At 38.5% G+C, this 24,146-nt stretch overlaps 1 protein-coding gene across 1 annotated transcript in view; it reads right to left on the reverse strand.

Moving 5' to 3' along the window:
* The window catches only part of CDKL5 (cyclin-dependent kinase-like 5), a gene marked incomplete at its 5' end in the record, with an annotated part of 50,495 nt that extends 32,669 nt beyond the window's left edge, over positions 1-17,826 (reverse strand). The window contains 6 exons of the mRNA XM_010293845.1: positions 293-482; positions 5,042-5,132; positions 9,814-9,873; positions 11,533-11,653; positions 14,640-14,776; positions 17,781-17,826. Of these exons, the coding sequence (XP_010292147.1) occupies positions 293-482; positions 5,042-5,132; positions 9,814-9,873; positions 11,533-11,653; positions 14,640-14,776; positions 17,781-17,826 (645 nt within the window). The remainder of the gene's footprint in view (positions 1-292; positions 483-5,041; positions 5,133-9,813; positions 9,874-11,532; positions 11,654-14,639; positions 14,777-17,780) is intronic.
* Between the last annotated feature and the right edge of the window lie 6,320 nt (positions 17,827-24,146).

The following is a 24,146-nucleotide window of genomic DNA, read 5'->3' on the forward strand; positions in this document are numbered from 1 at the left end:
AATGCTAAGCTGGGTATAAATGCTAACTTGCATGCCAAAAAAGTCAAAGAAATAAAAGAAAATCTTTAATCAACTTTTAACAATACATATTTATAAAACTCAATACTGGTGTAATCTGAACTTTACTTTGAATTATGAATGCCTTATAATCCAAATATCCCATACTTACACAGAAAAACATGCAATAGGTAACACACAATGTAAATGAAAATAACCTTCACAGCAACAATGACAATAGTGTAAATACTGTGTGAGTAAATTAAAAAAAGAAAAGAACACAGCTTTCTCTTACCCGCAAGCCATGGAAGCGTGGGTTGCTATAGAAGAGCTTCATCTGCTCGGCTGGCAGCGGGCCTAGCACCTTCTGAATAGTAAAGAGCTGGTCAATCTCGCTCTCGCCAGGAAACAAGGGCTGCCCATCACTCAGCTCTCCCAGGATACAGCCTACAGACCACATATCCACAGCCTTTCCATAAGGGGCTCTGTAAAGTGAATAGACAATGTTTTTTACCCACTGACACTGTCATCTTTCTCATATGAGTCAATTTATCGGCTGTATTTCCTATGGCCCACTTCCTCACAACACAGAAAAATAAACTTTGATATTAAAGAAACTACCTCAAATACCAAGCCCTCTGTTTCTGCCCTGGATTGCCTGATGTATCGCTGCTTGAAAAGGCAGTAGTGGAATTCTCGAGTACCCCCAGGGATCTGGTTACCTTTGTGAAAAAATCTTACATACAACAGTAGTCTTTTTGACTGCGAAGCAGTTACCATTCCAAGTTAAACTAGCACTAACTTCCCTTCTCTCCAGGGGCTGATGACTGTGCTCTATTTCTGCACTACATTTCTTTTTCCATTGTGCTTAACAGGGGGATAGGCATACTGGGTCTGGCCACTGGGAGAACAGAAGTGATAAGAAATCTGTTTCAGCATTCATACAGTGAAATTTTAATTAGAGAAAAAACAGAATACCCCTGAAAACTATCCCTTAAAAAACACAGGTGAGAAAGCAATGAAAGCATCATAAAATAAGTAATTCCTGGGTTTGGGGAGAAGTTCTGATGGGTGGTCTCTGTGTATGCAAGCAACATTGTGTGGTAGGGAGGATGGCGCCTGGTATGTTAAACTGCTAAAGACAAAAGAAGCTAGGTCAGCAATTAAGAGGTATAGGGAATTAATCAGAAACAAAACTAAGTGGTGTGAGCGTTACACCAACAAAGGCTATATGAGCTTTTCTTGAGACTACATACAAGGGTATTTAATGGAAGAAGAAGCAATATGGATTCCCTAGTCAGGAGAGATTACAGGCTTGAAGATGGTTTGCAAGAGAATGGAAGTTTGTATGAAAAGAGAATGCTAGACTATTGCAACATTCAATCTAAAGGCAAGAACATTTAAGAAACACAGAATCCTTTTGGACAATTTCTGATTTTCACTCTAAGGTTCTGTTCCTCAGCAAGCTTGTTTAGCTGCCTACCTCAATTGTGCAATAGCTAATGCATTACATACTTTTGCCTTTTCACTGTTCCTATAATATACCAAAGCAACTCTTCTTCTGTATGCCCAAGTTCTTGCCTGTTGAATTTTTTAAAAAAATTTGTAAACATCCAACTTACTGCAAGAATCTCTTTTGGATGTTTAGGTTTTGAGCACAACAACCGGAGAATTCTTCTCATGTCAAAGAAAAAGCATATAAAAAGAATAAAGACTGGAACAAAGACTGAACTGAAAACATATTTCACTGAGTCTCTTCTTCTTGAAATTCATAATCCAACGATGCAACCTCTGTTCAAGAGGTTTTTAAGTTACAGCTGGCTTGCCTATTTCTGGAATAAGACAGCACCATGAGTTGCAGGTGACAAATCCTATCCTAAATCTGCTCCCTTCTCTCCTTCCTTATGCTGCTGATTAAAGATGTTTGTAGAGAGAACACCCTCAAACTAATGTGAACTAAACAAAGAAAAAATCTGTCTTTTCCCCATTGATTACTCATGATTAGTTACTTAGCTTCATGGGGAGGGCACTTGGCCAGAGGACCCTGTAACCCTTGTGATGATTTAGTTAGGTGAAGGTGAGAAAGTGTTTCTAGCTGTACAATAGCCTGAATGAAACTACAGGCCCACTGAGATGCCTAGTGCAGGAGCCTATGGTAGCTAGGAAAGCTGAAGTAGGACACCAAAATTTCAAGAACTTTCAGAATCTGCCACGAGACACTGCAGTCCTTTCACAAACAATCATCACAAAATCAAAGTTTGCCCCACTGGAATAGACTGCTGACAAGGAACCACCAGTGGAAAAGCACGGCATGCCAAAAATCCTGAAGTACTACTACTACAATGGCTCTGTGGGTTCATAACTCCCTTACTAATTTCGCATAGTGACTACTCGTGGATTTGCTGAGAGACTCAATATTTGTTCTTTCTGTGATGCTGCTAGTCCAACGCACCCATTAGGTCAGGTCTCAGTGCCAAGGAAGGGCTAGTTTTTCTCTATGCTGCAAAAGGCAACACATGCGAGAACAGACTCCAAAGCCACGGTTCTGTGCTTAAGGTATTCTGTGCCTCTACTTGAAAACTGAGGGTCTGTAAGCAAAACAGTTTGTGAGAGTGCAACTAAAAACCTACATTTTTATTACAACAGAAAAACAAGCGCATCTTTAATTTGCAACCACTTTAATAGGCAGGTTTCTCCACTGAAATGTGAAATGGGGAAAAGGTTGCTGTAGGCTGGGGCCTTGGAGAACAAGCTAGGGTTACAACTGAGGATGGGCTAAAACACCTTTGAGGCTGGGACCATTTCCTTTCCTTGCTCACAAGAATAAAGGAAGCTGAATCACAGTTTAAGAAGTTTCCACTATTTACTCTGTAGTCAAAGAGAAAGAAATCAGAAAATGCCCATTTCTTAAGGCAGTGGCAGAGTAAACTGCAACTGTTTTATTTGAAAAGGCATGCTCAAGACTCCCATACTGCTGACTGTCAGGATCAGTCTTGTCAGATCACAACAGACAAAGAATCCAAGAGTGATGTGACTGGATAAATGAAATAACTCCTATAAGACAGAAACCACAAATGAGAAGTATTATAGTCTATTCCTACACAAATTAGATTCTCCAAACCATGTTTCCTACTAGTAATTTGGTATGCCCTAAAATCTACTGGCTTTTAGCAATATTTTGTCATCAAAGGGTACAAAATACTGCACTAACAGTTACCTGAGGCTTTTCAAAGTGAGCAGGCTTTGGATGTTCTGTGAATAATTAGACAGTGATTTCTTTCCTCTCCTGACATTTAAGTCTTGAACTTTATCGCAAAACAGAAACCTCTGTGGGACACATTTTAAAAATTGAAAAAGTAAAACTGTATTTGGTAAAATGTATGTATTTAATAAACCTGGGAAGACTTTTGAATAGTAGATGCTTATAAAGATTTGGTAAATGCAGGAGAAGGAGCAATGGTAAGATGAGTGTTTAGGAAATAGAAGAGGATTGCCAAGAAACAGACATTACTTTGTGCCAGAAAAACTTGGCATTAAAAACATACACCAGCAAAGTTGAAGTCATATGCATTAAATATACATACCCCCTCCCTTCCTCTACAAGCTAATCAAATAAATTTAGTCAATTACAAACAGACGTGTTTCCTGCTAAACTTCCTTTGGTAATGAAACAGTTTTGAAAACTGCAGTTCCGATTAATACCACGTCTGTCAAGCTTTTCATGTCTTTCCTCTGAAATCCTCATTACTAGTACAGACAAAGAGTAAAATGTTGTGTATCTAAAAAGGCCACAACTGATGCTTTCTTTCCAAGTCTTTTTTTATACTTGCATATACACATACACACACACACCTTGCTGGAAGCTTAATATGTTTTCTCCAAAATATGAAAAACTGAGCTTTGAGGTTTTTCATGTCAACTTTGACACACTATTCTGCACATAACAATGCAATTGCCTACCAATCTGATTAAGATTTGCACAGCTCTGGGAATACTGGGATGACTTTATTGACAGAATAATTATTACCTAATGCTTTACCTATTCAAGAAATATCTAGTTCACTGTTAATCAAAGCCTTCAACAAAGACTTGCTTCTCAGCAGCATGAAACATTTTGCCTAGAGAATCTTAAGAGTGACCAGTACTTTTTTGATTCATCCTGTGGCTACCAATTCCTTGTTTCTAGAATATGTATATGTAAATACATATAATCCTATACATATAGGAATGTATTCTATGAGAGTGTTCATGTAGTTTAGCATAATGCACTGTTAAACTTGATAGTAATGGGAAGATCACATATAATAGATCTCCATTTATTTTTGTCTCTCCCTTTGCCCTTTTGGGTTCTATGAATTTGTTCATATAGTATCTGAAAATGTGCTTAACCTTGTGAGGTAGTAAAACACTCATTTAACAGATTAACAAAAGAGTAAAACTAAGTTGTCTGGCTGAGGCTGCTCATGTAACTACTGCTTTCACAGGCAATGCAACACTAGCTTCCTCAAGTGCTTTACTGAAATGATTCACACAGCCTCCAAGAAATTCTTCCTGGCTAGTAAAAAGTTAGCACCATCCTTCTGAGCCACTTCAGCAGTGCTGGTAAAGGGTAACTGGGAATGAAAACCAAATCATAATTTTTACCCAAAGGATGGAGAGAGCCTGGAGTGTAGCGTGGTGAAGGCTGCACTGCCTTTGCTATGCAATGTCCACTACAAGGCTGATGGCACATTTCAGGCTACAGGACTACCATGAAAACCTTCTGAAGGAAAGGGGAGGGGGCAGGAATCTGAAGTACATCTGTTATAATTCAGCTTCATATTTTAATCAGTTGAACACTGCTCAGCTCAAGACAGGTCAACATACCAATGATTCATGCTGACTTATAGGAAAGGAACAAAAACTAATGAAAATCTGGAAGCGTCTTGTAATCTTTCCTCTAAATCAGCAACTGGTCTCCATGGGTAAATCTTACGCAGGGTGCTTGAAAAAATGTAAAGAATCAGTCAAGACTTGTCATGGCAGTTCTACAAACTGTACTTACCCAAGCAAGAGTTCAGGTGAGCGGTACCATCTGGTAGCCACATATTCTGTATAGTTAGCATTGCTTCCTTCAGAGAGATTACGAGCAAAGCCTGTCAAGGAAATAGTGTGAAAGTTTATATGCTATTTTAAATACAATGTGCATATCACCACTAATTTTGTCACTAAGAGCTCAGGCCTATTTAAATAGAAGCAACTTGTTTACAACCCCTAGTGCAGAATGATGTCTCCAACAACTGCTTGTCTACTGAAATGCAAGCTTTTATTGATACAACAGTGAAAGTCAGCATGTCTGTTTTAATGACTACTTTACTTGTCTACTCTCCGCAGAAGTCTATGGGGTCTGCTATTACTTTTGGTGCTTTGTCATAATCAAAACAGACTGATAAAAGTTACCTGTCAGCATGCCATGCAAGCTTTGAACTGTGGCCACTAAATTTCACCGAGATGCTGTTTGCAGAAGAAAATTCATAACACGAGAAACATAACACATGCATGGGGAGTAGACTCTTCCAATCACTGACCCTAACTATGACAGTCTCACTGCATCCAATTTTTTAAACCGGTCAAGAAATGACGTATTATTCTCATCTAAGGACACTCCCTCTCTGACCTGGCAAGGAACAGGGTCATCACCACAAAACTACACAAGGCAGGAGTCTATCAGAGATCAGCAAAACTGCTTTATGTCTGCATTTGGCTCACTCCACATGTGTCAGCTTCCCACCTGCTTTAGCATCACATTCATAACAAGGCTCTTAGTGAATTAGAATCAGAAAAACCAAGTCCAAATTAACTTCCTCCTCCACATCATTTTGTTATGAATAGAAGAAAAAAATGTATACTTATTTGCAACTGTACCAAAATTTAACTTCTGTCCTAAGGCATAACAATTAAAGCCACCAACTGTGAGAAGAGTGCATATACTGGAAAATCCAGATGTAGGAATAAGTTATATTTTTGTTTTCATTCTCCTCCATTTATAAAAAGTCAGCCAAGCACCACAGTAATGATATTACTGGATTCTTCATGTAGAAGTACTCTAAGGCAGATGCTGGCACTGTTTTCAGAAAGTATCAAGTGTCTTACTGTTTTCAGACAAATAACTAATAATAAGGTGAGACTGAGGACAGACAGATCTCAGCAGCAAGACTGCACATGTGTAGGGTCCTTACTAGAGCTCAAACAGAGACAAATTTCTGTGACTGAAATGCAGAAGCAACATTTTCAAAATGCATTCTTACTGGGATGTGGCATTAAAACTTGGTCCAAAATTCACTTCAGTGAAATCACTATGAGTCTTTCCATTATTGCATGAGTGGTGAAGAAAGGACAAAAATTCTAAAGTGTTGCAGAGGTATAAGGCATAATTTCATTTTCAGAATCAATAAGTGCTACTTAAACGCATTAGTAATTTTTCTTGATATCTGAGTTCTTACGTAGAAGCTGCCAAAATTGCTTTTCCCACACAACTATGCTTGTAAGGTTGTAACATGACCCATTAACCTTGCCCGTGAAAAATCTTTCATTCATGTGCTTATTGTTCCTTCCTCCAAATCGTGCTGATATATCAGGAAGAATTTTTTGATACAAAAATAAGAGAAGTTAACTAGGGATAAGATTAGACCAAACTCTACACAGTGAGAAAGAATAGATTAGAAGGTGAAGACAGAAGGTGATTTGGGTGAGAGCAACTATGAAAGCAATAGTTTGCAAATGCATCATGATGCAAGAAGGGAGAAGCAGCAAAATAGGAGTGTTCAAGAAAGAACTTTAAACAACTCAGAAGATGGTAGGAAAAAAGTGTAAGGAAAAAAGGAGAAGATTGTCAGTTTCTTATAGAAAAATAAGGCAAATTTGTTAGACAAAGTAAAGCATTCTAACATTAATGACATGTAAGTACTTTAATAGATGCCTAGGAACACTAGGGAACCTCCATTACTGAGAATTTTAAGAATAAGCTAAGCAAACACCTGTCAAGAACGACACAGACATGCTTAATCCTTTCTTTGAGTAGGTGGAAGGACTAGAGAATTTCTTGAGGTCTTTTCCAGTCCTGTGTTTCACAATTTCTATGCTTACACATCATACAGAGATTAAGAGATTGCTAAAACAAGTAATTTTGAAGCCCTGGTGTTGAAACAGCAAACACACTAGTCAGAAAACCTAACTATTTCTAACAGTCGGATGCATCTGCTGTAATTGGCATTTTGTACTGTTCTCTTTTTCCACTTCTATTGACAGAAATGACACCCACACAACATGTGTCCAGGCAAGCACCACATTCAATCTCATTTTTATCTAGCACAATATGTACAGAACACATGGCACAAGGACTATGAAGAAGTAGCTTGTTAAAAATTTATCAACTTTTCTATTCCAACTGTTTTGTCCACTGGGCTATTTGGAAACACCCAATTACTTCAATATCTGAATTGGGATGGATGCATAGACCTTTTCTTTGCATTTGGTATCATAGGAGGAATGTGGCACTGTATGTGACAAGCACCTGTGTTCCAAAATATGAATTAAGTTAGGTAGGCAGACAAGCATACATTAAACCATGGTAACAGGCAAATTCTTATATTCTAATCTGTACACGTTCAGGAAACGCTTGCAGATAATACCGTTCTGACAGACTTTTTACAGTAGCTTAAGCTATTAGCAATAATGTCAGTTAGCAATAAGCCTAAAAAATTAAAATTTATCCCAAATTATAAGATTTGTTTGGAATTTTAAATTCAACTACATCTGAATCATTGATCAAATTTCAAATGAACCCACATGAACAATAAGAACAACAGAAATTCCCCAAACTTCGTTCGTCTTCCTTGAGGTTGTGCTGAGTGATTGCATGTCTTTTCCAACAGCGGAAAGAGAACCTGGCTGGGGCGTATAGTGTGAGCAAGCCAACAGACCACACAGAACATCACTGCTGAACGAATTCACATCATCTACACCTAGTGAGAAAACTGTCGTCCAGAACATGATCGTACCATTTGTTTGGATTTTTACTTTCCTGTAATAATGCTGCGCAAAGGATGTTGACACGAGTTCACAGACACAAACATCTGTTAGCTGATGGCATATGCCAACTGTAACGGTAAATGTTACTTTCAGGGGGGACACCACAAAAAAACCCACGAGGGACGGAGGGCGAGGGCCAGGGAAGGCTCTTCCCCATGGCCGGGGAAAGAGGGTGGACTGAACAGCTCCCAGCCGGACCCACTCACGCCCATATTGGCTGTTCCTGCTTGTGATGCCGTCAGCCCTCATTGGAGCGCATGTTGGTCAGGGGCAGGCACTGCCCGCCGATTGGTTGTTAAGATCTGCGCAAGGCAGCGATTGGGTCCCCTAGCCACCCAAAGCCGGTGCGGGGGGTGAAGGGGTGGAGAGGGAGCAAGGCCTATGCCACACCAGCCTTCACCCCCCGGGAGAGCCCTGGGCCTGCCAACCCCCGTGGGGTTTGCGTTGTAGGGGCAAGGCCCTGAAAGTAAGTGTGGGATGAGGGAAAAATCCTGCCCCGCCAGCTCTGGGCCACACTGCCAGGGCAGCCAGGGCGCAGAGCTGCCAGGGAAGGGCGGCCACAGCGGTGCGGACGGGAGGCCTGTGGGTACCGAAAAGGCAAAGGCACCGAGGGCACTGTGCAAGAGTACCCTGGTGTTCTGTCAGTGCTGTGCAGTTCCTTACGCTGCAGAATAAATTGCCCTTAATTCAAAGACCTTAGATGGACCAAATCTTCTAAGGCTTTTCCTGGAATGGTTATTGTTTCTGAATGCTTAAGCAAAAATGCCTTTAGGATTAAAAGAAATAAGCAGCACTGCAAATGACAAATGCCTTTTTTGTGTTCCTAAAAAACCATTTCTATCTATTTTTTTAGCAGTTCTTCTTTTCATTCAGAATTGCAGAGGTTTGAAATGACAGCTTTCAAACCGCTCTCACTGAAAAGTGCCCTTGGGTAGCACTATGAAATTGTTTTTTATTCACCAAGCCAAAATGTAAGCTTCTTAGAGGGAACAATATTTTATTCTGTGTTTATGTAGCATTTAGAATAAAAATGCAGATTGTTGGAACAGTGTACACTCCACCCTGCTGTCTTCTAGGGTTTACTCACATGGGCAAAGCTTGCCTTGTGCTTGGTGCTGATTCTTCAAAGCCTTAAAGCTGATGTTAAACAGGTATTGATAGGTCAGGAAATAGCAGACTTAACATTACATGTACAACTCTAACTCTGACCTCCAGCCACTCAGTCATTAATCATATGTGCACACATGATTCCTTGATTAACATAACAGTAAAAGTTGACCTATACCTACACACATAACAGTCCATGAAAGCCAGTGGTTCAAAAAATATACAAAAAGTCTAAGTTTATTGTGTCTTCACTAAACAAGGAAGAATTCTCTTTTCTTTTCATACACAGGCCAGATAAACCTACAGTTTTGCTAGCCTCATAATCAGCTTAGCATCTGCACTGTTCTCAGCTGGGTGCTAACAACACTGCTAGTAAAAACCCTGTCAAATACAGGAAGAGATAAATGCAGCATTTCTACTGACATGTTAATACAGTTATTTCACAGGGTATGCAAATTAAGCCCAGAGATCTTTAAAATTAAAGTACTAGCCACAAACCTGAAGAAGTAATCAATTCTGACGACTAAAAAGGGTTTTGAACAGTACATACTGCAGAAGTCTTAGAAGAATAAGGTAAAACTCCACTGCAAGAGGTTTCTTTAAAAAGGTAAGAAGTAGGTATCTATCTACTGAACTTACCAAAGTCACACAACTTCAGAACATCATTGTGGCTTATTAAGAGATTCTCTGGCTTGATATCTAGAGTACCAGAGTGAGAGAGAAAAAAAAAAAATGCTGTTAACTTTGCTTTCTAATTTTGAACTTTGTCAACAAATATTATTTCATTATAACGTATTTAGAGATATTAATGCAATCATAAACGAAGCATTACAAGAGCAACTGCTGAAACAGCTTCCAGCAATTCAGTTTGTGAACATGCAGAATTAATTTTCTGCCTTTTGAAGTCTTCTAAAGAGTTTCCCAATAAAAAATGGGAAGATAAAAGGTGCTTATGAATATTCCTGGGCAGCAAACCAATACGCAGAATATTGCATATTGCAAAATAATACAAAGAACTGACATTTAATTGCCCAGTTAACCAATAAAATGTTAAGCCTGCTGTGCTCAACATTTTCAGTTATGATGATCTTGATCACCTCTTGTCATTTGTTTAGAAAAAATGTGTTGTCCAGTTTTAAGCCCATTTTTTTATTCCTATATAGATATTGCGGTATCCATATATGGTATATTTTAGAAACTATATTTTACAAAATATTTTCAGACTCTTGCTTATGTTTGATAAGTCTCAAATACAAATAGCATATTGTATGAGAATTTTAATTTATTGGAAACATTAATTCGAAAAATTACTCTTGCAAAGCCACGAAGTAAAATACAATTTTATTAAATCAGGCTAAAATACATAAAACTAGATAAAGTCACACATCAAGATATGTCCTCTAAGTGCTTGAAGCTTATGGGAGAAAGCACAGAGCAGGTCCAGAGGAGGGCCACAAAAATGATCAGACGGATGGAATACCTATCCTGTGAGGACAGGCTATAAGAGTTGGGCTTGTTCAGCTTGGAGAAGAGAAGGCTCCAGGGAGACCTTATGGCAGCTTTTCAAGGAATTAAAGGGTGCTTATAAGAAAGATTGGGACAGACTTGTTAGCACAGCCTGTAGCAGTATGACAAGGGGTGATGGTTTCAAACTAAAAGAGGGCAGATTCAGACTAGATCTAAGGAAGAAATTTTTGACAATGAGGGTGGTGAAACCCTGGCACAGGTTGCCCAGAGAGGTGGCAGATGCCCCATCCCTGGCAACATTCCAGGTCAGGTTGGACGGGGCTCTGAGCAACCTGATCTAGTTGAAGATGTCCCTGCTCATTGCAGGGGGATTGGACTAGATGGCCTTTACAGGTCCCTTCCAACCCAAACCATTCTACAGTTCTATGAAAGTATAGAGGTGAACTCATGGGAGCTGGGAGGAACTGCCTTAAGAAGTAAAACACAGTGGACCAAGCTTTAAGTTCTGGGTTATTCTTCCTCCTAATATTTCATTATCAGATTGAAAAGTGAAATGATTGAGTGCCATGAAATGTTTAAAAACATGCCTTTTCCTTTGGCAATGTCTGTAGTGCAGTTTCATTTCGCTGTGCATATGATACAATCTTTATATCATACCCCAAAGACAGCGGACAGCAAGCTTTATATGTAGATGAATTTAGTTTTAAAATGATCTGAAGTCACGCAGTAGACTTAAGACCCAGCCAAATTTACAGATTTTTTTTCCTGTTGATATAAAGCAGTTGCTTATATTTATGTTAAATGCAAATTACTTCAAGCTGTAACATCTTTCCTTTTAGAAAACAAATTCTTATCTGGGGCTTATTTCCATGTGGAGAGCTACACACTTACCTCTATGAACAATATCATTCTTATGGCACCAATGAATTGCTTTAATTAGCTGGTAGATATAGCTTTTCACTTTTTCTGGTGGAACTCCATTTGGCATTTCTTCTAGCAATTCAAGCATATTCTAAATGTTTAAAAGACATATTATTTAAAAGAGTTATATTGTAGTTGCTAGAAGATAACACGCTTTCAGCATTCTGAGGCAACATTCTTAGGCCACTGAGTCTGGCTATGCAAAATCAGTAGTTTAACATTCAAGGAGTGTATTTTAACCATAAGCATAACACTAGCTGTTTTCATTCTAGAGAAGGCACTTGTGAAGACAATAATCTTTAAAGGTGAACCACAAATATATCACAAGTCCTTAAAAGAGTATCATCAAACCACTTATCTGAAAACTTTTAAAAAGTCATTTAGTTATAGAAAGTTGCTTGAACAGAAACATCAGGTCAGTGTGGCTCTATGAAAAGTTAGTAGAGCACAGCATTTTGTAAATATCTGACTATGCTTTAACATACTGTTTTCTTCATTATTAAGCTAGTTCTGCTGCTTTGATGTACAGAGCCATGATTAATGACAAACCATGTCTGTATTGAATGGGTATAGTTAAAGCAGCACAAGCCTGTTAGTGCAAATGAAGGAACAGATATAAAAATGCCTCATAGGGATATAAATAGTAACCTAGGGAGTATCCTATAGCTATATATAGGCTATATTGAAGTTAGACATATTTGCACTACAGTAACTATGGCAATATTAACTGTTTTATGGATGTAGCTAGGGAAAAAAATAAACTGATTGTTTATACTAGTAAACCTCCTCTTTGAAAAAGGACACTTAGATTCCCATTATGTGAGCAAATGTCTCCAATTTTGCACAATTAGAAGTACGATGGAGTTTCTACTCTGAATCCTGACTGAATAATGGGCAGCAGCAGACCACTTGAAGACAGGAAAGTCTTTTTTACTGAATACTGAAATAGAAGTAAGTATTTTGGCTATACTGCCTTACACAACTCATTTAATTATGGATTTGAACATTTGCAGATTTTTCATTTAAAATAAATTTACCTTGTCTTTGAAACATTTTCATTAGCTGTATAATAAAATTATTGATGTTTCTCTTGTAAGATATTTTAATGAACACAAATATAAGACAAAACAAATGGACACTTTGATAATATTTGAAAACATTTCTAAGTCTTGCAATCTGTGAGTAAATACTGGAACTTAGGTTCTTGAGTGTAAGTTTCCTTAGAAATACACTTCGGATCTAAGAAAAGGAATTTTCTGTTAAGGAACCATATTAATTTTAGTTAGACTTTTGTCCACACACAAGCCTGTGCATCTGGACAAGTAAGTCAAGAAGTTAGTGTTACAAATATGAACCAAAATAGTAGCATCAACACAGTGAGACATAATCCTATATGAAGACATTAACTAAGGGGATGATGAATAAAGGAGATTAGACTGAATGTGGATTTAAGTAATCTGGATCTGAGTATTGCAGAGCTTAGATTCCTTAAAGGACACAAGGTGCTCACTACCAGTTAAAACAAAAATTAGCCTACTATACCACATTTTATTTCCTTATACCCTTCCTTCATCCGAAAATACAGAAATCATCCTGGTCTTCAAAGAAACTATTGTGGAAACTATTTGACATATCTGAAAATGAGAAACGTTCATGGACTGCAAAGTTAACTGATACTAAAGGTGATCAATAATATAGAAATTATATTAGGCATAGACTATACATGATGCCTACCTTTATCATTATATTATTTTATTCTGATGCAAATAATGCTAGATAGTGCAGCCTGGTGTTTTTACCCATATTAAGAATTTTTGAAGTATAGTCTTTATCAGATCAATTAAATGTCTTTTACTTATTCTGCTCTTCCAACCCACTACTACAGAGCGCTTAGCCAAGTCAACTATAATAGAAAATTAAACCTATGTTGTAAGTTGGTGTGTGATCAAAGATATTCCACGTGTTTGGAACAATTACAAGAAACACGGGTGGAACAAGTCAAGCTTTGGATGTTAGAGCTAAGTAAGATCCATCACATTAGAAGCTGCTGATCTGCTGGTGAAAAACAAAACTGATTTCTGCCAAAGTGTGGACTAATATAGGTCACCTCACATTATGCAATAAAGTTATATGACATAATAAATTGTACACTGAGGTAAGAGAGACACTATATTTAGGGTGAGGGATCTTTACACAAGAGAGAATTGACTAGAAGAGGACTGGCACTCGGCTAGATTGCAACATTACACTGGCAGGACATTAAATGAAAATTTCAATCAAGGGAACAGTATCTCGCGAAAGCTACAGAGATACATATACTTGTGTTTATTTTTACTGTGTGTATCTGAATACCATCTAATTATTTCCATGAAGAAATGCTAAATGGTTAGAATTCAGAGGGAAGGTCTGCCTTCATCACGAAGGTTGCAAAAATAACGAAAGACCAATCTGTTCTAGGTTGTTTCTCCCTGGAAACAGGCCAGGATGCTTGGCAGCAGTAAGCCAATATAAGGAAATTTTGGAATCATTTCAGATGAGGTCAGGATTGGAAATAATGGCAGTTATCTTTGCCAAATCCCTCTAAGCAACTATTGATAGTGGCCTTGTTACAGAAATATAAAAACAAATCCTATTTTTAACAGGGAAGGATGGAGAAAGTTGAAACAGATTCCAAGGTCAAAAGTCTATGATCTTGTTTTGAAAGACTACGTCAAGATTCATTATACAACATAACACAGGACAGTTAATCAGCTTTACAATTAAACTGAACTACAGAGTTTGGGTGGAAATTTTTCTTCAAATGATATGTATTCCAATCTACATAATTTGAACATGTCTGTGTTCATATATGGAAGAACTTTTTTTTAAATTCCAACACATGAAGTAAAAACAATAATAAAGTTATCAGTGTTGCTTTCTCACAATAAATGTCTAATTACAACAATTCAGATTGTATTAAAATTTCTGCTGTTCCTCTTTATAGAATAGCTTTATTTTTAAAAGAAAAAGTAATTTTAAAGACTTTTCCAGTAAGCTGATGATTTAACTGCGGCAAGGATAGTACAAACTCAACTCACTTTTTCCACATATTCAAAAACTAAGTATAATTTTCCTCTTCTTCTGAAAGCTTCCTTCAGCTCCACTATGTTCTCCTGTTTCAAAGTGCGAAGCATTTTAAGTTCTCGTAAAGTGGTTTCTTTGACTTCTTCATTTTCTAGAGTGCAAAGTAAAAGTGACAGAGTAAAATTTATTGAAAAACAAAACAATCCCCCTCAAGTGTTATAAATCTTTATTTTGAATGCCTGATTAAATTCTCTGTTTCTACATATTACAGACAAAAAGGCTTATTCTCCAGTGTGGATTCTCTCTGCTGGCTGCATGATTCTGCAGTGGAAGAGAGGTAACTGGTGACTGTGCTATCACTGTGCAACCCTCACAGACTTCCCATCACCACGATCTAGGTTTTCAGTGGCAGAAAAAGTCATAAGAAACAAATCATTTGCATTTCTGTCTTTTTCATTATGAAAAGCACTAATATGCTTCAAAAAATATGCATGTATGTGTACAGATACATCCTCCACCCCACAAATACATGTCACACGCATGAAGCACTGGCAAGGTTAATACATCCTCAGCAGAAACACTGGAATGCAAAGCTCGTTTGAACAATGTCAAAGAAATCTATTAGATTCGAAAATAATTTTATTCTCCAAAAGCCATGACAAATTTTAAGACCAAAGACAGATATGTAAGTCCTGCAAGTTTCCCCACAAGACTTGCAATGGAAATTCAGCAATGCAGACCAGTGCAGCAGCCACAGAGGGCAGTAGAGCAAGTATTGATTCAACGCAGCCTTGAATCTGATTCTGAGGAGTCAAGAAATTTAACTTAGTTTTGACTATGTAGTTGTTTGAAAGTTGTTCAAGAAAGGAGGAGTGTTTTACTAAGGCTTCGTACACTGCTTATCATCAAGGGGCCCTGAACTGACTGGGTTCTAAAGGATATTACCAATGAAATGTCAAATGAACCAGATTATATTAGGTTTTATTTTTCATTTAGTAAAATGAAATCCATTAATTCAGTAAATTTGCCCATGCACATGTAGAAGCACGGTTCTTAATCTCTTAGAATTGTTATCCACAACAGAGGGATAGTAAATGTGATCTGATTGCATAAATTCAAAGCTAAATCACATTTGCAGGTCGTGTACCACAAAGATGGTCAGAGGAAGAAGAAACAAGGAAGAGAAATCATTTTTCCAAGCAAGCAAAAGGCAAAAACAGGTTTGCAGGGGAGTGAAAATAACACAGGTCAGGCAAACGCATATAATCATCATCAGAAGAGAGAGAAAAAAAAAAAGAAGTGTAGCAGGAGGGACAAGGAAAACAAAATACTATAATCTCATATGTTTTGATTAAAAAAATATATAATTTAGAGCAATCTAAATAATTTCATTTTCAAACTGAGTGCTCAATGTTCGCTTGCATCAGCCTGATTACATAATTTCATCTATAACTAGACATTCTCTTTCCAGCGCATTTAGCATGCATATGTCAAACAACAGCAAAAATTCAGTGAAACAAAAATGGCAATAGAAACAATTACGGTATATTCAGATTTCTAATGAACTACCATATTAACGAGACAGATGTGAAATGGGCTGAATCAAATCAATCAAAAGAACTTCTGTCGTATTTCCAGAAACTTGTAAACAACTAGCTACAACTCTGAAAAGCAGTCATCAGTCATGTAAACTGATATTATGTAATACTCTTGGAAAGATCGACCTAATGGCAATGTTGCATTTTTGTTTTCATTTTTTGGTAGACAGGATAATATAATAATCCTGTTTAAGGCTTAATACTGAGATTCATTGCCTAGGATCTGTACTGAATAGGCATACTGAGTTCCAAAGAGCAATTCCGAAGTACTCTCATGACCTGGTGAAGATGGTCACCACAATTAAATTATCTCCTACATTCTTTAACAGGTATTTAAAACTGATATTCAGGATTTCTGAATATACTCTTCAAGTGTCTGGCAAAATCAGCTGCAAAGAGTTTGCATTGCATAAAACAATAGATACAAATCTGACTTTGCCGTGCCTGACTCTGAAAATTACAGTCCTTGTAACCAACCACACCTCCATGGCTACCAGCAATCCTATAACAATAACACAAAAGAAAAGTTTTCTAAAATAAAGCAGCTGCTATTTCTTTAAACCACATCGTCAGCTTTCAGTGAAAGCCTTGGTATACAGCAAATCATAGCTGCATCTCCTCAGACAGGGATGAGTCGTCTTATTACTTCATACTTGGCTTCTCCTTCTGTTTGTGCTAGCCCATGAGGGATCAGGGATAGCTTCTGATGTATGCAATGTAAGACCATTGCCAGTTTTGCCTATGATAGGATACTTGGATTCACTGTCCCCCAACAAGCACAGGTCAGAGAGCTAGTCTTGCCTTGTACAGATCTTTGGTTTTATTACTGCTGGGTGAGGAATAGGTGTGTGCAGCACTGGAAATAATTTCCATGTGTCCTGCCTTCTGCCACCCACTTTGCCAGCAAAAGTAAGCCTTGCAGAGGTCAGCTCTTCCCCACCTCTCAGCAAACTCAGCAACACTGGAGAGTTGCAACATACACAGAGGCTGCGATGAGGGGGAAAAGACCAAGTTTCCTGTGGAGAGCAGAGCCTGCTGATGGAAGGTTAGAGTTGCTGCCTTGCCACTCAGGTCCCTCAAATCCTCCTGCGGTTCCCTGAGCGCTCCCCGATTCCTCTTTGTACCACTGAACTTCTTGCTGACTTCTCTCAGTCTCCTCCATTTACCCCTTCAAGTTCCCCTAACATATAGCTCCCCCCCCACAGATGAAGGGTGACAAAGCCCAAAGACTCTGCAAGCCACTACTACAAGAGGAGTTTTTGCCATTTTCTGATCACGTAACAGTCTCCAAGTGGTAGATCTTACTACCGGGTATGGCACCACTATCTCAGCTGTATTAAGATAGATGGACCAAGAAAGAAAGGTAGTTATCTAGTTGGAGTGTATCATGCAGTCCCTAGGCAGGTATGAAGGATCAAGTACCTTGAATATTCACAGAGCTAATAAATTATTATAATTTTTAAATCATGTCTTGATATATGAGACTTCTTATTTTAACTGGAGAGATATTAACAATGTAGTTATTGACATGAAAGATTATGCAGCAGAATAGGTTACCTTCACTGTCTTTGAATTTCTTGATAGCCACAATTTCATGTGTCTCCTGTAAAACAAAGGCAAAGAAAGGGAAATGAACAAAATCTGTTATGTGTTTTCTCCCATTTTATTTTTTTCCCTGAGCATCAGACACACAAAAAAGCATCCAGAGAAATTTTACAGTGCAGAACAAAATTAATTAAAAATCTGGTAAATACCTCAGCGATCAGGCCAAATGCCATACAAAACCACAAGTAGCAGACACATCACAATTAGGAGCCCCAGTATGAAAAAACAAAGTTAAAAGCCAAAAATTCATATTTATATACCTTGTACCAGATATTAATTAAATTTTCAGACGAGTTGTTCCTGTGACTCTTGTTGGTTAGTTTTTCTGAAAGTCAAAGAATCCTTTATCTGACCAAAGTATGAGTGTGGGTGCTTATCTTTGTGAGCTGAAATGAAAATACTGTACTAGCACGTTGCTAAGGCTTACAATGAGACCTGTAATTTTGGTCACCAAAAGTTTTTGAGTGTCAAAATTCAAATATCCACAAAGAAAATGATTTTAGGAAAGTAAATTCTCTATGCCTCCTTAAAAAAAGTTGTCATCTTAAGGGAAGCCTTTCCAAAACCAGAATCACTAATTGCATTTGAAAGTGTTAATCTGTGCTTACTATATGGTCATAATAGGTGGTAACTTCTTAACATATGCCTGCCTTTGCATTCCTCTAGTATTCACTATTCTCACCAAACCTGATCATCACGGGTCGCATTTTTCTCTTAAAGACATTCCTCTTGTCATGTGAGCAGTAATGCATTTAGTACGTGGCCAAAATACAGCCAGCATGACATGACCAGTGTGGGTCTGTTCATACAATGCTGTAGCACCTGAATTTTAGTAACATGATGGGGAAGAAGCTTTAAGGTCACAGAGCAAGGGCATGTGAGCAGACAGGCAGTAGGTTACCTGGGTTACTTCACAAGCTAGATCTAGCCTAAGTACCTTTTCCAAACATCACAGTTTGTAAAAAAAACTCACCATATCCCACTATTAATAGCATACAAACACTGGATTAGAGAACGGCAATAAAAAAGTGAAGCCCTTTTGGAATATCTGAAGACAGGTACACGACCAACTATTGAATAACACAAACATTTCCTCTGTCTTTCACTTCAAATTATCATAAAACATGAACCTGTAAAACACCCGATCCCACTTAAAAGAAAAGCACCTGGAAAGACTACTGTAGTTAGTGAATAATGCCTTTTAAGGCCTTTAAATGGAAATCAATACTACTATGAATAAAAATAAATAAAAATGAGTTTGCAAACAAACATAAGTGTGTGTGTGTAAAATTTGCATGTTTTAAAAAAAAAATCCTTCGATCATCACTCATAACATCTATCAGAAAAACTTGGAAGCATTATGTTGTGTATTGATTTAAGCAACTAAACTGTACCTACCTTGCACTGAAGAAGGTTATTTCAGCAGAAGCACCACATGCTACTAAATCGTAGAGAGGACTTCCATCGCTTTTTCTGCTAGTGAAACCTACCCTTCATATACACTGGTCTAACTGAAGGCTGATACATTACATAAATTCAGCTGAGATATTACAAAGGTCCAAGCACTACCCTTTGCTCAAACAACTTACAGAACAGCAAATAAAAGGATGTCAGAACCGAGGACATGATACACATATCAGGTTCGGAGTGATTCTGAAAGGCTTGTCTACAGCTTTTATGTTAAATAATAGTTCCTAAATATTTTTGTTTCAGGACGCTTACAAATGGAATGCTCTAAACTAAACCGAACAGACTATTTAACTAATTATACTCTTACTACTAAGCTATAGTATTGCTACGTTTATTAACTCTAACTATAGTAATAATAGTAATAGTTATTAGCACGATGAAGGAACACTGCTAAGAGGGTGAGTACACTTAGCTTATTTGACTTCTGGTATCTACCGTGCGGTGCTTTGGCTAATTAAGCCTCTGAAAGGTTTTTCAGATAAGGAACACCGTGATTACCTTCAAAAGCCTCTGCTGACTGTAACATGCCTGTGTTTAGACAGTGTGCATACACTACTTTGCAGATGAGCCAAATTTTTCCACTAGCATTACATTCCTATGTCACATGAAGGAAAAGAAAATATTGTAGATGTTTTGGCAACTATCAAAAGGATGCATTTTTATTCTCGAAGTAATGGCTAAGTACACTGAAAGAAATGTAGCAGTTAAAAGCTGTTGCCTCACACAGACAGCAATTCTGCACCATTCAAGAAATCTAGCCCATGTGTCTTCTCTGCCGTATGCTGCTGTCCCTGATGTGTAGAGTGAATGTGATTATTTTGGAAATTAAGTTTGAAAAGCTCTTGGGTCACAGTCTTGCAAAGACTTATGTAAGACATGCTATTAAACATCTTGTAGGATTTTGACTATTCACAGTATTTAAAGCACAAGTGGCTCTACGAAGAACAGGAACATAAAGACTTTATCAACACTCATATGGAATAAAAAGTTACCCAAACAGTTCAAAATACTATAACATTTAAGAAACTTTCATATGAAAAACTTATCACTCATATTATTTCATTAAACTAATTCATGTTGCCATAATTAAGCAATCAAGAATTTATACATAATATATTCCTCATCTTAAAAAAACCCTCAACAAATAATATATTCAATCAACTTAGAAAGAAACACTACCAAAATGAGACTCGACAATAGGTGCTTTGAGGAGTTGCACTAGTAACATTTTGTTCCTCTGTAGGGAGGGACATTCTTGCCTAGGTTTCTTGGAGGACCTCATCCTATCTAAATGGCATTCTCTAGGAATCAGCTATTGGTGAAGCAGCCAAGCCAATGCTAAAATGAATACAAGGACACTAAAGATTACTGTGCGTAGATTTTAAAATACAATGCACCTGTTTGTCAAAAAGTCTGTAACTTCCCTGTAATGTGGAAGACCAGCAAAACAGTAGGGTTTGAGAGTGCTCCAGCAGGCAGAGCAGAAAATTGAAGCTGAGTGCACATTTCCCATTTATTTCTTGGTTAAGTGCTCTAAACCAACTAAATAGTTTCTATGAGGTGATGTAAACAATAGTATTTCCTCATCGATCATGTTTTAAACTCGTTTCCAAAGGAAGAATCTATCTCAAATGCCCTGTTTGTCTGTCCCTCCATTTGCCATCACCACTAGTCATTTTGAACTAGATATCCAGTTTCAACCAAATTTTACAGAGAAATGCAAGTTTTAAAAAGAGAAAATTAAAAAAAAAAATCTCAAATTTGTCAGCCATATATAGAATATCTTTCCTTGGGGGATGAAAGCAGTAAGAACTCAATCTCCTATAGATTGTATGATGTTGCAGACAAGCAGCATATGCAGCCTGGGCGACACACTAACACACGTAGCTTTTGATCAGCCCTTGTACATAACTGTCATTCACACAAACTAATACAGAATGAGATTGGAAAACATAGAATATTTTTTCTATATGGACCAATTCAGCAGTTATATAGTAGGGGTGGTAAGAGTATGCTTCCTGAATTAGGAGACAGATGCTAGAGCTGTCAGATGATGCAAGCCCAATCTGAAGTTTCAAACAAGGGCTGACACGCACTAGGTGCAAAGCAAACAGACACCATATTGCTAAGCCCTGAGAAGATGGACAGGAACCACGATGAGAAGAAAAGCAGAGCTTTGAGCAATGAGGGAATTCAACAGTGAAAATTCAGATTCCTGTGGGAATCTGAAAGGTTCTTTACAGATTAAATTTAAGACTTTGTTACTTAAAACTTTAAAGTCCTTTTGGAGATCTGAACTCTTTTGTGGATCTGGTTCCTTGCTTAAAAACAGTCCAAACTGCAGTTCTCCAAAACAGAATTGTTATCCTCTAAATTATCTTTTTTGCATTTCAAAGGTTTTTTTCAAGACTGTATTCCGAAACAGAACAGTACTAAAAACAATGTTCAGTCTGACTGTGGAAACCCTCCTCAGATAATAGCTCGGTATCCAACTCCTAGCATGGAAAATTCTCATATCCAATAATGTATCATCTAGGTACATAAGCTGTTACTAGTTGATTCAATGTTTGAGACTTCAATGAATGTCAAGGAAAGAAAAACTTCAAGTCATCCTAAACATTCTGTGCTCTTTAGGCAACACAGAATATCCTTTCTGATCTCTACTACTTACTACTACTAGCTTATATAATGAAGTATGAAAATTTGAGTTCACTTAGCTGTACTTCTGCTTCACTCAGCTACATTTATTACTAAGCATCTCATTATCTTGCTCTACTAAAAAATTCTGACCTCAATGTTTCACTTTACATTCTGAGGCAACGGCAAATTTGCAAATGCACAAGTCAAATCTCACTTAGTATTGGTGCTACCTCTGCTTATTGAGCATGTATATTATAAACACTCTGTGTTAGAAAACTATAGAAAAAACACTGTTTTACAGTTTCTGCACAACAGATTAATGTTACTGGAAACAGCTTGTGTAAAAGTTAAGGATGTACACAAACCGATTCATGATTACATGTGTCTAAATATATGTATTTATTTGTACAAACGTACAAATCTGCTAATACCATTTAATAAGGATAAGACAAAAATTTCTTAGTCCCTGTCTGTTCCATTTGCTCAATATAGAGGAGGAAGGTGATAGCTGTTCAGAGGAAATGGGTATCTCCAGTCCTGCAGATAGGAATGACTTCATGCCAGGGCTCAATCCTTTCCTTTACCTCAAAATGTGCATTTGCATTGCTTCTGGATTGGATTGTATTGGGTTTGCGTGGCAAGGTTTTGGTAGCGGGGGGGCTGCAGAGGTGGCTTCTGTGAGAAGTTGCTACAAGCTTCCCCTATGTCCCATAAAGCCAATGCCAGCCGGCTCCAAGACAGACCCATCGCTGGCCAAGGCCGAGCCCATCAGTGACAGTGGGAGCGTCTTTGGGGTAACAGATTTCAGAAGGGGAAAAAAAACCGCAACAGCAATTGCAGCCAGAGAGGGGAGTAAGAATATGTGAGAGCAACAACCCTGCAGACCCCCAGGTCAGTGCAGAAGAAGGAGGGACAGGCCCCGGGGGCAGGGGTCCCCGGGCAGCCCCTGGGGAAGACCACGGTGAGGCCGGCTGTGCCCCTGCAGCCATGGAGCTCCACGCTGGAGCAGATCTCCACCTGTAGCCTGGGGAGGACCCCACGCTGGAGCAGGTGGGTGCCTGAAGGAGGCTGCGACCCTGTGGGAAGCTCGTGCTGGAGGAGGCTCATGGCAGGACCTGTGGCTCCATGGAGAGAGGAGCCCAGGCTGGAGCACGTTTCCTGGCAGGGCTTGTGACCCCAGATGGAACAGTCTGTTCCTGAAGGATGGCACCCTGTGGAAGGGACCAGACTGGAGCAGTTCATGAAGAACTGCAGCCCATGGGAAGGACTCATGTTGGAGAAGTTCGTGGAGGACTGTCTCCTGTGGGAGGGACCCCATGCTGCAGCAGGGGAAGAGTGTGAGGAGTCCTCCCCCTGAGAAGGAAGGAGCGGCAGAGACCATGTGTGAACTGACCACAACCCCCATTCCCCGTCCCCCTGTGCCGCTGTGGGGGGAGGAGGTAGAGAAATCGGGTGTGAAGTTGAGCCTGGGAAGAAGGCAGGGGTGGGGGGGAGGTGTTTCTAAGATTTGTTTTTTATTTCTTATTACCCTGCTCTGATTTGATTGGTAATAAATTGAACCAGTTCCCCCAAGTTGAGTTTGTTTTGCCCGTGATGGCAATTGCTGAAAGCTCTCTCCCTGTCCTTATCTTGACCCACCAGCTTCTTGTTATACTTTCTCTCCCCTGTTCAGCTGAGGAGGGGAGTGACAGAGCGGCTTTGGTGGGCACCTGGTGTCCAGCCAGGGTCAACCCACCACATGGAGAAAACACGGTATTTACTGTCTGTCCGCTTAGCTACCCATGAGAGGCGAGTATGCTTATGGGAACAGAGCAGTTGTCGCAGGTCTTCTGCAAGCCACCCAGAGATTTCTCTCCCAACCTTCCTCACAAGATTGTAACACCTGGTATTTCCTGTCACCAGTATAAAACTAGAAGCGTTCCCTGATTCGAAAGCATTTAATTTCATTTAAAGGATAGAGGTCCTCTATTTTTCCACTGTCTCTACATAATATATATGACATGACAATGCTTTTCCAAAACAGTGCAGGAATGTATCTTTATTGTTTTCTAGAAAAACCTTGATGTTAATGAGAGTACTCAAGGAGAAAGGTGCTCCACATAAGTCAAGATCTTAAAACTATAACCATTCTTCTCTGGAATGAGAAAAATATCCTACCAAAATAGCATGTGACAAAAAAATCTCTTCAAATGTTTGTCCCTTTTTTTT

Source organism: Phaethon lepturus, unplaced genomic scaffold, assembly GCF_000687285.1.
Source record: "Phaethon lepturus isolate BGI_N335 unplaced genomic scaffold, ASM68728v1 scaffold2009, whole genome shotgun sequence".
Classification (NCBI taxonomy): Eukaryota; Metazoa; Chordata; class Aves; order Phaethontiformes; family Phaethontidae; genus Phaethon; species Phaethon lepturus.